Consider the following 13,987-nt stretch of genomic DNA (forward strand, 5'->3'; position numbering starts at 1 on the left):
CATTGCAGATAACTGTTCCTCCACACTGCTGTGCTTCATGAAGTGTGTTTCACTTGCACAGCTGTGTATCCCGGATGGAGGGAATTCATTCTTCATAGGAGATAGGAATCTGCAGTCCTCTTGCACACACTGGATGACTTATTAAAATACAATACTACCGGTATAAATAAAACATTATCCATTGACTTTATGACAGCTTGGTAATTATAGGCTTTAGTCAGTGGATAGATGAAGCAAAAATACAGTAAGCTATGTAATGCATTGTTATTGGTCAAATTAACACTGGGTGTACATAAATTGACCTTCAAAAAGTAACTACCAATGGCTGAGAAGATGAAGAATAAGTATACCATTCATTCAAATTGTGTCCAGTTACATTGTCGACACAGGAAATAACAGGAAATGGCCCACGGCCCAAGATAACATAGACATATACCCGCAGAAAGACAAACACAGATGCAGACGAAGACAGACAGGTGGCCAAGTACATTTCAATTTAATTAGAATTTCAAATCAGTTCAAATGGACCCCAACCCATACAAACACACTCACACACCAAGACACACACCAATTCTCCACCCCGCAGTCCCTTGATCTTACCTGTCCTTGAGCTCCAAAGTGCTCCGACTGTGGCCGTGGTCTTTGTCCACGGCTATGAGGCAGAGTGTGATAACCCGAGTGTCCAGGACTAGCCCCATTAGACCCCTCCCCTTCTGGAAGTGCCACTATGCCTCCTGCTCGCATCTTAGGCCTCACCACCACCTCTCCACCTACAGCTCCCCGTAACCTCCTCCGTTCCTCCAGTTCATCCAGGGGCTTCAGCTCCTCGGGCTCCTCATCGGTGGTGGGCCCCGAGGTGGTGGGCTCGGCACCCGGGCCCAGGAGACCCAGGAAGTCCTGGAGCTCAGTCTCCTTGTCAATGATCACCCACTCCTTGCTGTCAAAGTCTTCCTCCTCGGCGAGTGGTACAGACCGGATGAAGGCGTTACTGTGGGCCTCGGGGTCAGCCGCGGAGGCAACGGAGACCTCCTGGCCTGGTCTCCCACCGCCACCCTGCCGGTCCCCACCTCCTCCCTCCAGGGAGTGCATCTGGGCTGGCTGGGAGGAGTGCACGTAGCGGGACGGGGATCCCAGGATGTCCATACGAGACCTGGTGGGGAGACAAAAAAAAATCACTGTCCAAAATCTTGGTAACTTGACTGTGTGTTGCGTTTTCAGTGTGTGTGTGTGTGTGTGTGTGTGTGTGTGTGTGTGTGTGTGTGTGTGTGTGTGTGTGTGTGTGTGTGTGTGTGTGTGTGTGTGTGAGTAGGTGGGGAAGATCTTCCTGGGTTATACTCAACATTGTCTCAGTAGTAAGTTAGTGGTCTGTTCACATCCCTTAACACTAGAACCGCCTTTTAATTTTAATTTAATTTTGTAAATAAACAAAAGAATCACCCCCAAAAAAACTATGTCCTGCTCCTTCCCTGACTTTTCCTAAATGTTTGTATTTTACACTGCTAATTTGTCAGACTTTTAAAATCACAAACAGAAAAGTATTTGGAGCCTTTTTACCTGTTTTACCACACCTATTCCTAACATGCTGACCACACCTATTCCTAACATGCTGACCATACCTATTCCTATCATGCTGACCACACCTATTCCTAACATGCTGACCACACCTATTCCTAACATGCTGACCACACCTATTCCTAACATGCTGACCACACCTATTCCTATCATGCTGACCACACCTATTCCTAACATGCTGACCACACCTATTCCTATCATGCTGACCACACCTATTCCTATCATGCTGACCACATCATGCTGACCACACCTATTCCTATCATGCTGACCACACCTATTCCTAACATGCTGACCACACCTATTCCTAACATGCTGACCACACCTATTCCTAACATGCTGACCTATTCCTAACATGCTGACCACACCTATTCCTATCATGCTGACCACATGCTGACCACACCTATTCCTAACATTGACCACACCTATTCCTAACATGCTGACCACACCTATTCCTAACATGCTGACCACACCTATTCCTAACATGCTGACCACACCTATTCCTAACATGCTGACCACACCTATTCCTAACATGCTGACACACCTATTCCTAACATTCCTAACATGCTGACCACACCTATTCCTAACATGCTGACCACACCTATTCCTAACATGCTGACCACACCTATTCCTAACATGCTGACCACACCTATTCCTAACATGCTGACCACACCTATTCCTAACATGCTGACCACACCTATTCCTAACATGCTGACCACACCTATTCCTAACATGCTGACCACACCTATTCCTAACATGCTGACCACACCTATTCCTAACATGCTGACCACACCTATTCCTAACATGCTGACCACACCTATTCCTAACATGCTGACCACACCTATTCCTAACATGCTGACCACACCTATTCCTAACATGCTGACCACACCTATTCCTAACATGCTGACCACACCTATTCCTAACATGCTGACCACACCTATTCCTAACATGCTGACCACACCTATTCCTAACATGCTGACCACACCTATTCCTAACATGCTGACCACACCTATTCCTAACATGCTGACCACACCTATTCCTAACATGCTGACCACACCTATTCCTAACATGCTGACCACACCTATTCCTAACATGCTGACCACACCTATTCCTAACATGCTGACCACACCTATTCCTAACATGCTGACCACACCTATTCCTAACTCAATCCGCCAAGACCATGTGCTGTAAGACGCTGGTACCCAGCCAGATGCTAATGCTTCTCTTTCCTCACTGTATGAATGACCAAACTGATGAATGGGCGATTTAATTGTGCACCTTATTTCACAACTGAATCTGAATTAGGCCTAACTGAATGATAAGGAGGGTGAACAGGGCGTTTTAATTTAAAACAACAATAGTGTAACGATGAGTTTGTGTTATGCTTATTTATCTATGTTGGCGCTCATGTTAATAATTTGACCGCACGCCTTGCGGGTTGATACCATTCTCTTTTACATTTGACATACTCTATTACTAATCAAATGTATTGTAGGGGAAACGAAAACATGCTGTGTGCTGCTTTGGGACTTTAGAATAATGAAAAACATATCCTTGACTGTATCCAACTTGATGAGCGGGAAAGAAACGATGCCAGTCAGCCTGCACATCAACACTACACCTAAACTATACCAAAACTATGCCGAAGCTAATTTCACACATAATAAGACTTAACCTATAGACAAGATTATATTGACAATAATGTAATGAGTGACAATATTAGGCCTATCAGTTGTTAAATTGTACATTAAGAGATGGGCACATCTTGTAATTAACAGATGCATGTAAAGGAGCATCACTTAATCAAATCCTCCTTCAGAGTCACATGCAGGTAAAACATTGTGATTTCTATTTAGTATTACATGCTGATCAGACCGCCCACGGACATCGCGCGCATATTGATTTTGTTCACCCACACCAGACGCGATCAGGACACACAAGTTGAAATATAAAAAATGAACTCAACCAACTATATTATTTGGGGAGAGGTCGAAAAGCATTAAACATTTATGGAAATTTAGCTGGCTAGCTTGCTGTTGCTAGGTAATTTCTTTTGGGATATAAACATTGGGTTGTTATTTTACCTGAAATGCACAAGGTCCTCTTCTCCAACAATTAATCCACAGAATAAAGGGGAAGTTTTATTCTAGTAATCTATCCTCCTTCAGGCTTCTTCTTCTTTGGTCTTTATATTGCGGTTGGCAAAAAACTTTAAGGTGGATTACAACTGTACTACCAACTCTGGACTGGAGTGTGGACCTCAGTTATCTTTCAATCACCCACGTGGCTATATGCTTCTAAAAACCAAGGAGGAGATGGGAGAGCCGGGACTTTCAGCGCGTCAAGCGTCACAAATAAAACCAAGTTCTATTTTAGCGCCTGGCTACGCAGATGCTCATTGACGCACGCGAGCAGTGTGAGTGCAAAGATTGAATAACATATATGTGTACATTTTATTTTGCCATGCTCACGCACGCTACGTGAGTGAGCGGTGTGGTCAGCATGTTAGAAAGAGAATATTCTGCAGTTTCTATTACACATACCTTTGTCAAATAACTCATAATTCAAGAGTTCCAGCTCTATTTCCAAATTTCACTTTTTCCAAGAATATCCATGCTGTCCATGCATTCGCACGGAAGCATTGATCTGGCTTCTAAGCAAAAACTAGTAGCATAATAAACTTAAAATATGCTATTTATTTATTCATATTTTAGTTGTTTATGCACTGGTGCTTTTGTTCAGGAATAAAGTAAATCATTTCACCTGTGCACCTGGCTAGTTGTATTTTTATTAAAGTCCAGCTGTAACTGGACTTTATGAATTACTATAACTCTATTACTATAACTCTATTACTATAACTCTATTACTATAACTCTATTACTATAACTCTATTAATAATCGAATCTGCAAATAAAGCCGATCAAATTGATTACACTGTAATGTTTTTATTGTAAGAGAAACTAAAATAGGCTATAGGCCTACGTTTTTTCTAGGACTTTGTAGACTTACACAAAACATATCCATGACTCTATCTAAACAAATAACTATTGTTATTTTTTTTATATATATATTTTTTTATAAACAGTGCATTTGAAAAGTATTCAGACCCCTTGACTTAAAAAAAAATATATAATCTTCAATCTACACACAATACCCCATAATCACAAAGCGAAAACAGGTTTTTCATTTTTGGGGGCAAATGTATTAAAAAACTAAACAGAAATACCTTATTTAAATATGTATTCAGACCCTTTGCTAAGAGAATCGAAATTAAGCTCCGATTCATCCTGTTTCCATTGATCATCCTTGAGATGTTTCTATAACTTGATTGGAGTCCAACTGCGATAAATTCAATTGATTGGACATGATTTGGAAAGACACACACCTGAGTATATAAGGTCCCACAATTGACAGTGCATGTAAGAGTAAAAACCAACCCATGAGGTCGAAGGAATTGTCCGTACAGCTCCGAGACAGGATTGTGTCGAGGCACAGATCTGGGGAAGGATACCAAAATATTTTTGCAGCATTGAAGGTCCGCAAGAACACAGTGGCCTCCATCATTCTTCAATGGAAGAAGTTTGGAACCACCAAGACTCTTCCTTGAGCTGGCCGCCTGGTCAAACTGAACAATCGGGAAGTGCCTTGGTCAGGGAGGTGACCAAGAACCCGATGGTCACTCTGACAAAGCTCCAGAGTTCCTCTGTGGAGATGGGAGAACATTCCAGAAGGACAGCCATCTCTGCAGCACTCCACCAATCAGGCCTTTATGGTAGAGTGGCCAGAAGGAAGCCACTCCTCAGTAAAAGGCACATGACAGCCTGCTTGGAGTTTGCCAAAAGGCATCTACAGACTTTCAGACTATGAGAAAAAATATATCTGGTCTGATGAAACCAAGATTGAACTCTTTGGCCTGAATTTCATGTGTCACTTCTGGAGGAAACCTGACACCATCCCTATGGTGAAGCATGGTGGTGGCAGCATCATGCTGTGGGGATGTTTTACAGCGGCAGGGACTGGGAATCTAGTTAGGATTGAGGGAAAGATGAATGGAGCAAAGTACAGAGAGATCCCTGAAGAAAACCTGATCCAGAGCACTGAGGACCTCAGACTGGGGTGAAGGTTCACCTTCCAACAGGACAACGCCCCTAAGCACACAGCCAAGACAATGCAGGAGTGGCATCGGGACAAGTGTCTGAATGTCCTTGAGTGGCCCAGCCAGAGCCCGGACTTGAATCCGATCGAACATCTCTGGAGAGACCTGAAAATAGCTGTGCAGTGACGCTCCCCATCCAACCTGACAGAGTTTGAGAGGATCTGCAGAGAAGAATGGGAGAAACTCCCCAAATACAGATGTGGCAAGCTTGTAGCGTCATTCCAAAGAAGACTCGAGGCTGTAATCGCTACCAAAGTTGCTTCAACAAAGTATTGAGTAAAGGATCTGTATACTTATGTAAATGTGATATTTCAGTTTTTTTTTAATACATTTGCAAAAAAATCTAAAAACCTGCTTTTGCTTTGTCATTATGGGGTATTGTGTGTAGATTGATTTGGGGGAACAAAATGTGAAAAAGTCAAGGGGTCTAAATACTTTCCAAATGCACTATATTTACACAAATATAAGTTTTGCTGCATCTTGCAGATTTATATGCATCTGATGCATATGCCAAAGAGGAAGACCGGCAACGTTCTCTAGTGGGTACTTATAGGCTGAAAGGTCAGATGGCTCTAGGTTTAAGTGGTGTGGGGGCTGAGCTTTGGAAGAGTGGTTGGGGTTAATTCCTTCCTGGTTGGCCCCGTCCAGGGGTGATGTTGTACAGGGCCACAGTGTCTCCTGACCCATGTCTCAGTCCCCAGTAGTTATGCTGGAATAGCTTGTATGTGCCAGGGGGCTAGGGTCAGCTTGTCTTATCTGGTGTACTGTTATCTAATGCATTCTCCCACTACATCTCTCTTCTTTTATTTCTGTGTCGGGACCTGCGGTCCGTATTGACCCCATTCCGGGTCCGGATCCGGACCGCCTGTTGAGCATGGCTGCTCTATAGCCATCATGGTTACTAATCTGACCATGCTGGTCATCAATGAACGTTTTAACATTTTGAAAAAACTATCTGGCCTTAATGGTCACATGTACTCTTAAATATCCACCGGTACAGCCAGAAGAGGACAGGCCACCCTTCTGTGCCTGGTTTGTGCCTGGTTCCTCTCTAGCTTTCTTTCTAGGTTCCTGCGTTTCAGGGGTGTGTCTTAGCCACTGTGTTTCTGCCTCTGCATTGTTTGCTCTTTGGGGTTTAAGCTGCCGCTTTCAAGGAGCTGCTGCGTTCAAGGAGTGGGACTCTAACATGGAAGCTTATAAGGAACCCTGCTATTCTCTCCGACGAACCATCAAACAGGCTAAGCATCAATACAGGACTAAGATCGAATTGTACTACACCGGCTCCAACGCTCGTCGGATGTGGGAGGGCATGCAAACTATTACAGACTACAAAGGGAGGCACAGCCGAGAGCTGCACAGTGACATGAGCCTACCAGACGAGCTAAATAACTTCTATGCTCGCCTTGAGTTAAGTAACACTGAAACATGCATGACAGCATCAGCTGTTCCAGACGACTGTGTGAACACGCCCTCTGCAGTCGATGTGAGTAAGACCTTTAAACAGGTCAACAGTCACAAGGCCGCAGGGCCAGACGGATTACCAGGACGTGTACTCCGAGCATGCGCTGACCAACTGGCAAGTGTCACTGACATTTTCAACCTCTCCCTGTCCGAGTCTGTAATACCAACATGTTTCAAGCAGACCACCATAGTCCCTATGCCCAAGAACACTAAGGCAACCTGCCTAAATGACTACCGACCTGTAGCACTCACGTCTGTAGCTATGAAGTTCTTTGAAAGGTTGGTCATTGCTCACATCAACACCATTATCCCAGAAACCCTAGACCCACTTCAATTTGCATACCACACCAACATATCCACAGATGATGCTATCTCTATTGCACTCCACACTGCCCTTTCCCACCTGGACAAAAGGAAGACCTATGTGAGAATGCTATTCATTGACTACAGCTCAGCGTTCAACACCATAATGCCCTCAAAGCTCATCACTAAGCTAAGGACCCAGGGACTAAACACCTCCCTCTGCAACTGGATCCTGGACTTCCTGATGGGCCGCCCCCAGGTGGTAAGGGTAGGTAACAACACATCTACCACACTGATCCTCAACACGGGGGCCCTCAGGGGTGCGTGCTCAGTCCGATCCTGTACTTCCTTTGTGATACACAGCTGTACATTTCAATGAAACATGGTGAAGACCCAAAATTGCCCTCCCTGGAAGCCTGCGTTTCAGACATAAGGAAGTGCAAATGTTTTACTTTTAAACTCGGACAAACAGAGATGCTAGTTCTTGGTCCCAAGAAACAAAGAGATCTTCTGTTGAATCTGACAATTAATCTTGATGGTTGTACAGTCATCACAAATACAACTGTAAAGGACCTTGGCGTTTCTCTGAACCCTGATCTCTCTTTTGACGAACATATCAAAATAGTTTCAAGGACAGCTTTTTTCCATCGACGTAACATTGCAAAAATCAGAAACCTTCTGCCCAAAAATTATGCAGAAAAATGAATCTATGCTTTTGGCACTTCTAGATTAGACTACAGCAATGCTCTGCTCTCCGGCTACCCGGATAAAGCACTAAATAAACTTCAGTTTGTGCTAAACACGGCTGCTAAAATCTTGACTAGAGGCAAAAAATGTGATCATATTAGGGTTTTACTGCTAACCTACAAAGCATTACATGGGCTTGCTCCCATCTATCTTTCCTATTTGGTCCTACCGTACATACCTACATATACGCTACGGTCACAAGACGCAGGCCTACTTATTGTCCCTAGAATTTCTGGAGGCAGGGCTTTCTCCTATAGAGCTAAGTTTTTATGTAATGGTCTGCCTATCCATGTGAGAGACGAAGACTTGGTCTCAACCTTTAAGTCTTTATTGAAGACTCATTTCTTCAGTATGTCCTATGACTGAGTGTAGTCTGGCCCAGGGGTGTGAAGGTGAACGGAAAGGCACTGGAGCGACGAACCACCTTTGCTGTCTCTGCCTGGCTAGTTCCTCTCTCTTCACTGGGATTCTCTGCCTCTTACCCTATTATGGGGGCTGATCTCTGACGTGATCTTCCTGTCTGGGTTGGCGCCATTCGGGTTCGTGCCGTGGCGGAGATCTTCGTGAGCTACTCGGCCTTGTCTCAGGGTAGTAAGTTGGTGGTTGAAGATCCCTGTAGTGGTGTGGGTGCTATGCTTTGGCCCTGTCCGGGGGGTAAAGTAGGACGGGGCCACAGTGTCTCCAGACCCCTCCTGTCTCAGCCTCCAGAAATTATGTGTCCAGGGGCTAGTGTCAGTCTGTTATATCTGGAGTATTTCTCCTGTCTTATCCGGTATCCTGTGTGAATTTAAGTATGGTCCCTCTGATTCTCTCTCTCGCTTTCTCTCTTTCTCTTCTCTTGGAGGACCTGAGCCCTAGGACCATGCCTCAGGACTACCTGGCCTGATGACTCCTTGCTGTCCCCAGTCCACCTGGTCGTGCTGCTGCTCCAGTTTCAACTGTTCTGCCTGCGGCTATGGAACCCTGACCTATTCCCAAGACGTGCTACCTTGTTCCGGACCTGATGTTTTCAACTCTCTCTACTGCACCTGCTGTCTCTAACTCTGAATGATCGGCTATGAAAAGCCAACTGATATTTACTCCTGAGGTGCTGACCTGTTGCACCCTCTACAACCACTGTGATTATTATTATTTGACCTTGCTGATCATCTATGAACATTTGAACATCTTGACCATGTACTGTTATAATCTCCACCCGGCACAGCCAAAAGAGGACTGGCCACCCCTCAGAGCCTAGTTCCTCTCTAGGTTTATTTCTAGGTTCCTGCCTTTCTAGGGAGTTGTTTTTAACCACCGTGCTTCTACATCTGCATTGCTTGCTGTTTAAGGTTTTAGGCTGAGTTTCTATATAGCACTTTGTGACATCGGCTGATGTAAAAAGGGCTTTTAAAAACACATTGATTGATTGATTGACCCATGACTGCATGGCCAGGCATGACTCCAACACCATCATTAAGATTGCTGATGACACAAAAAGGGTAGGCCTGATCACCGACACATGGGCGGCAGGTAGCCTAGTGGTTAGAGCGTTGGACTATTAACCGAAATGTTGGAAGATCGAATCCCTGAGCAGACAAGGTAAAAATCTGTCATTCTGCCCCCTGAACAAGGCAGATAACCCATTGTTCCTAGGCTGTCATTGAAAATAAGAATTTATTCTTAACTGACTTGCCTAGTTAAATAAAGGTAAAATACAACTTTAAAAAATAGGGAGGACCGTGTGGTGCCAGGACAACAACCTCTCAATCAACATGATCAATGCAATAAGGAGATGATTGTGGACTACAGGAAAAGGAGGACTGAGCACGCCTCCATTCTCATGGACAGGGCTGTAGTGGAGCAGGTTGAGAGCTTCAAGTTCCTTGGTGTCCACATTACCAACAAACTAACATGGTCCAAGCACACCAAGACAGTCATGAAGAGGGCACGACAAAACCTATTCCACCTCAGGAGACTGAAAAGATTTGGCATGGATCCTCAAAAGGTTTAACAGCTGCACCATTGAGAGCATCCCTGCCTGGTATGGCAACTGCTCGGCCTCCGGCCGCAAGGCACTACTGGGGCTAGTGCGTACGGCCCAGTACATCACCGGGGCCAAGATTATTGCAACCCAGGACCTCTATACCAGGCGGTGTCAAAGGAAGGACCTAAAAATTGTCAAAGACTCCAGCCACCCTAGTCATAGACTCTTCTCTCTGCTTCCGCACGGCAAGCGGTACTAGAGCGCCAAGTCTAGGTCCAAGAGGCTTCTAAACAGCTTCTACCCCCAAGCCATAAGACTCCTGAACAGCTAATCAAATGGCTACCCAGACTATTTGCATTGCCCCACCCCCCTCTTCTACACCGCTGCTACTCTGTGTTATTATATATGCATAGTCACTTTAATAAGTATACCTACATGTACATATTACCTCAATACCGGTACGCCCTACATATAGCTCCGCTATTGTTATTTACTGTTTGCTCTTTAATTATTTGTTACTCTTATCACTTACTTTAAAAATAAAAATAATCTTAAAATTGCATTGTTGGTAAGTAAGCATTTCAATGTAAGGTCTACCTGTTATATTCGGCGCGTGTGACAAATGAGATTTGATTTGATTTTGAGGCTGGTGCTGATGCAAAAAGGTCTTTATAAAATCTATTTCATGCATGTATGGTGTACAGAAAGTATACATCTGCACAAAAGTGTATTATAACTTGTCTGCACTCTATAGAGCCCTCACCCTCGTTTATCGTAGACATCTGGTCTCCCATCTGCGCCGGACAGATGGTCTGACTCTGGGCTGTTGATCCTCCGGTACCGCAGAGCGCAGACCTGAGCACCAGTCATTTCTGGGGGAGCTCCACCCACAGTGGCCTCAGGAAACACCCCTCTAGCAGGCTCCTCCTCCGCAGCCAACTGTCCCTGGGGGAATGAGGGTTTCTAGGGTTACCACTGTTAGAAAGCACTGTCAAGAGTTAGACCTATTCTGTTGACTAATTTCAAATAAGAATTCTAGGTATATAGCAGCTTGAATTGTACTGTAAATGCGTTACTATTTGCTTTACCATGTTTGAGCACTGTAAATTCATGGTAAACACAGCACCTGAAATATATCTCTTGCTCTATCTACAACCAGGTATGTCTATATCCTCTGAATGTAATAGATGGTAATTGAAAACCAACAAGAAAGTAAACTAGCTCTTTTAATTTATTTCTAACTTTGAGTATATTTAAAGAATGTAAGGCCATGTTTTACAGTGCTGCCATCACCAAAGTGAGACACACAGAGGATGTATTAGATGGTCCCTCCTGTACCTTGCTGATGCTGATCCTGAGTTGGTTGCGGTTGAAGTCGGTGTCGTTCCATGCCTCGCCTTCCGCCTGGGGTCGTGTCCCCTCGCAAGGCCTGCTCGGTACTGCAGGTGGAGCATTCTCATGGTCACTCAGGTGCTCATCTTGTAGAACGTCATCTGTGTTCTCCCTCGGCAGCTCCCCAGGAATCAGAGTCACGTTCACCACCCTGGGAAAGCACAGAACATACACAGACATTTTTACTATTTGTTTATTGATTGCCTTTATTTAACCAGGTAAGTTATTGAGAACACATTCTCTTTTACAAAACAACCAGGCGATTAAATAGATTTGTGTTGTCGAAAATATCCTGTACCACTTCAAATGCAAACAGTGTGCTACAAATTCTCATAGTTGCATTCTAATCCTGAATGAATTATCACAACAAGGCATTGGACTATCTGTTCCTGATTGTTTTATGTAAATTAGGCTACAGGTAATGGGAATTGTACAATCTCTTGGCTAGCTGGATGTTTTAATATTTCATATTAATGTGTCCAAAATGTTCTTAAGTGTGATCCCATTTGAATTCCTTTCTGCTGTTTAATCTGGTTGATAAGTAGTGGATACACTGTTCAAATCAAATCTTATTAGTCACATGTGCCGAATACAACAGTGAACCTTACAGTGAAATGCTTACTTACAAGCCCCAAACCAACAATACAGTTATAAATAAGAAGAAGAAATCAAAAGTAACAAGTAACTAAAGAGCAGCAGAAAAAAAACAATAGCGAGACTATATACAGGGGGGGGGGGTACTGGTACAGAGTCAATGTGCGGGGGCACAGGTTAGTTGAGGTAATTGAGGTAATATGTACATGTACGTAGAGTTATTAAAGTGACTATGCATAGATGATAACAACAGAGAGTATCAGCGGTGCAAAAGGGGGGGTGCAATGCAAATAGTCTGGGTAGCCATTTGATTAGATGTTGAGGAGTCTTATGGCTTGGAGGTAGAAGCTGTTTAGAGGCCTCTTGGACTTAGACTTGGCGCTCTGGTACTGCTTGACATGCGGTAGCAGAGAGAACAGTCTATGACTTGGGTGGCTGGAGTCTTTGACCATTTTTAGGGCCTTCCTCTGACACCACCTGGTATTAAGGTCTTGGATGGCAGGCAGCTTTGCCTCAGTGATGTACTGGTCCGTATGCACTACCCTCTGTAGTGCCTTGCGGTCGGAGGCTGAGCAGTTGCCATTCCAGGCAGTGATACAACCAGTTAGGATGCTCTCGATGGTGCAGCTGTAGAACCTTTTGAGGATCTGAGGACACATGCCAAATCTTTTTAATTTCCTGAGGGGGAATAGGTTTAGTTGTGCCCTCTTCATGACTGTCTTGGTGTGCTTGGACCATGTTAGTTTGTTGGTGATGTGAACAACAAGGAATTTGAAGATCTCAACCTGCTCCACTCGGTCCTCTTATTCCTGTAGTCCACAATCATCTCTTTTGTCTTGATGACGTTGAGGGAGAGGTTGTTGTCCTGGCACCACACGGCCAGGTCTCTGACCTCCTCCCTATTGGCTGTCTCATCGTTGTCGGTGATCAGGCCTAACACTGATGTGTCATCTGCAAACTTAATGATGGTGTTGGAATCGTGCCTGGCCGTGCAGTCATGAGTGAACAGGGAGTACAGGAGGGGACTGAGCACGCACCCCTGAGTGGCCGATGTGTTGAGGATCAGTGTGACGGATGTATTGTTGCCCACTCTTACTACCTGGAGGCGGCCCGTCAGGAAGTCCAGGATCCAGTTGCAGAGGGAGGTGTTTAGTCCCAGGGTCCTTAGCTTAGTGATGAGCTTTGAGGGTAATAATATAATAATATAATAATAATAATAATATGCCATTTAGCAGACACTTTTATCCAAAGCGACTTACAGTCATGTGTGCATACATTCTACGTATGGGTGGTCCTGGGAGTCGAACCCACTACCCTGGCGTTACAAGCGCCATGCTCTACCAACTGAGCTACAGAAGGACCAAGGGTACTATGGTGTTGAACGCTGAGCTGAATAGCATTCTCACAAAGGTGTTGCTTTTGTCCAGGTGGGAAAGGGCAGTGTGGAGTGCAATAGAGATTGCATCATCTGTGGATCTGTTTGGGCGGTATGCAAATTGGAGTGGGTCTAGGGTTTCTGGGATAATGGTGTTGATGTGAGCAATGACCAACCTTTCAAAGCACTTCATAGCTACAGACGTGAGTGCTACGGGTTGGTAGTCATTTAGGCAGGTTGCCTTAGTGTTCTTGGGCACAGGGACTAAGGTGGGCTGCTTAAAACCTGTTGATATTACAGACTCGGACAGGGAGAGGTTGAAAATGTTAGTGAAGACACTTGCCAGTTGGTCAGCGCATGCTCGCAGTACACATCCTGGTAATCTATCTGGCCTTGCGGCTTTGTGAATGTTGACCTGTTTAAAGGT

The 13,987-nt window shown here is 44.6% G+C and overlaps 1 protein-coding gene and 1 long non-coding RNA gene across 5 annotated transcripts in view; both read right to left on the bottom strand.

Moving 5' to 3' along the window:
* The window catches only part of LOC118361173 (tau-tubulin kinase 1-like), a 47,529-nt gene that overhangs the window by 14,633 nt on the left and 18,909 nt on the right, over positions 1–13,987 (bottom strand). For all 4 annotated transcript variants that reach the window (XM_052475010.1, XM_052475007.1, XM_052475009.1 and 1 more), the window contains 3 exons: positions 11,538–11,742; positions 10,963–11,144; positions 601–1,150 (listed from right to left, as the gene is read on the bottom strand). In XM_052475010.1, coding sequence (XP_052330970.1) covers positions 601–1,150; positions 10,963–11,144; positions 11,538–11,742 — 937 coding nt within the window. The remainder of the gene's footprint in view (positions 1–600; positions 1,151–10,962; positions 11,145–11,537; positions 11,743–13,987) is intronic.
* Positions 1,563–1,890, bottom strand: LOC127910635 (uncharacterized). The gene is made up of 3 exons (XR_008075551.1): positions 1,823–1,890; positions 1,665–1,784; positions 1,563–1,616 (listed from the first exon to the last, which is right to left on the bottom strand). It is a non-coding gene; the product is annotated as an uncharacterized LOC127910635 (long non-coding RNA).

The sequence above is a fragment of the Oncorhynchus keta genome, chromosome 2, assembly GCF_023373465.1.
Source record: "Oncorhynchus keta strain PuntledgeMale-10-30-2019 chromosome 2, Oket_V2, whole genome shotgun sequence".
Classification (NCBI taxonomy): domain Eukaryota; kingdom Metazoa; phylum Chordata; class Actinopteri; order Salmoniformes; family Salmonidae; genus Oncorhynchus; species Oncorhynchus keta.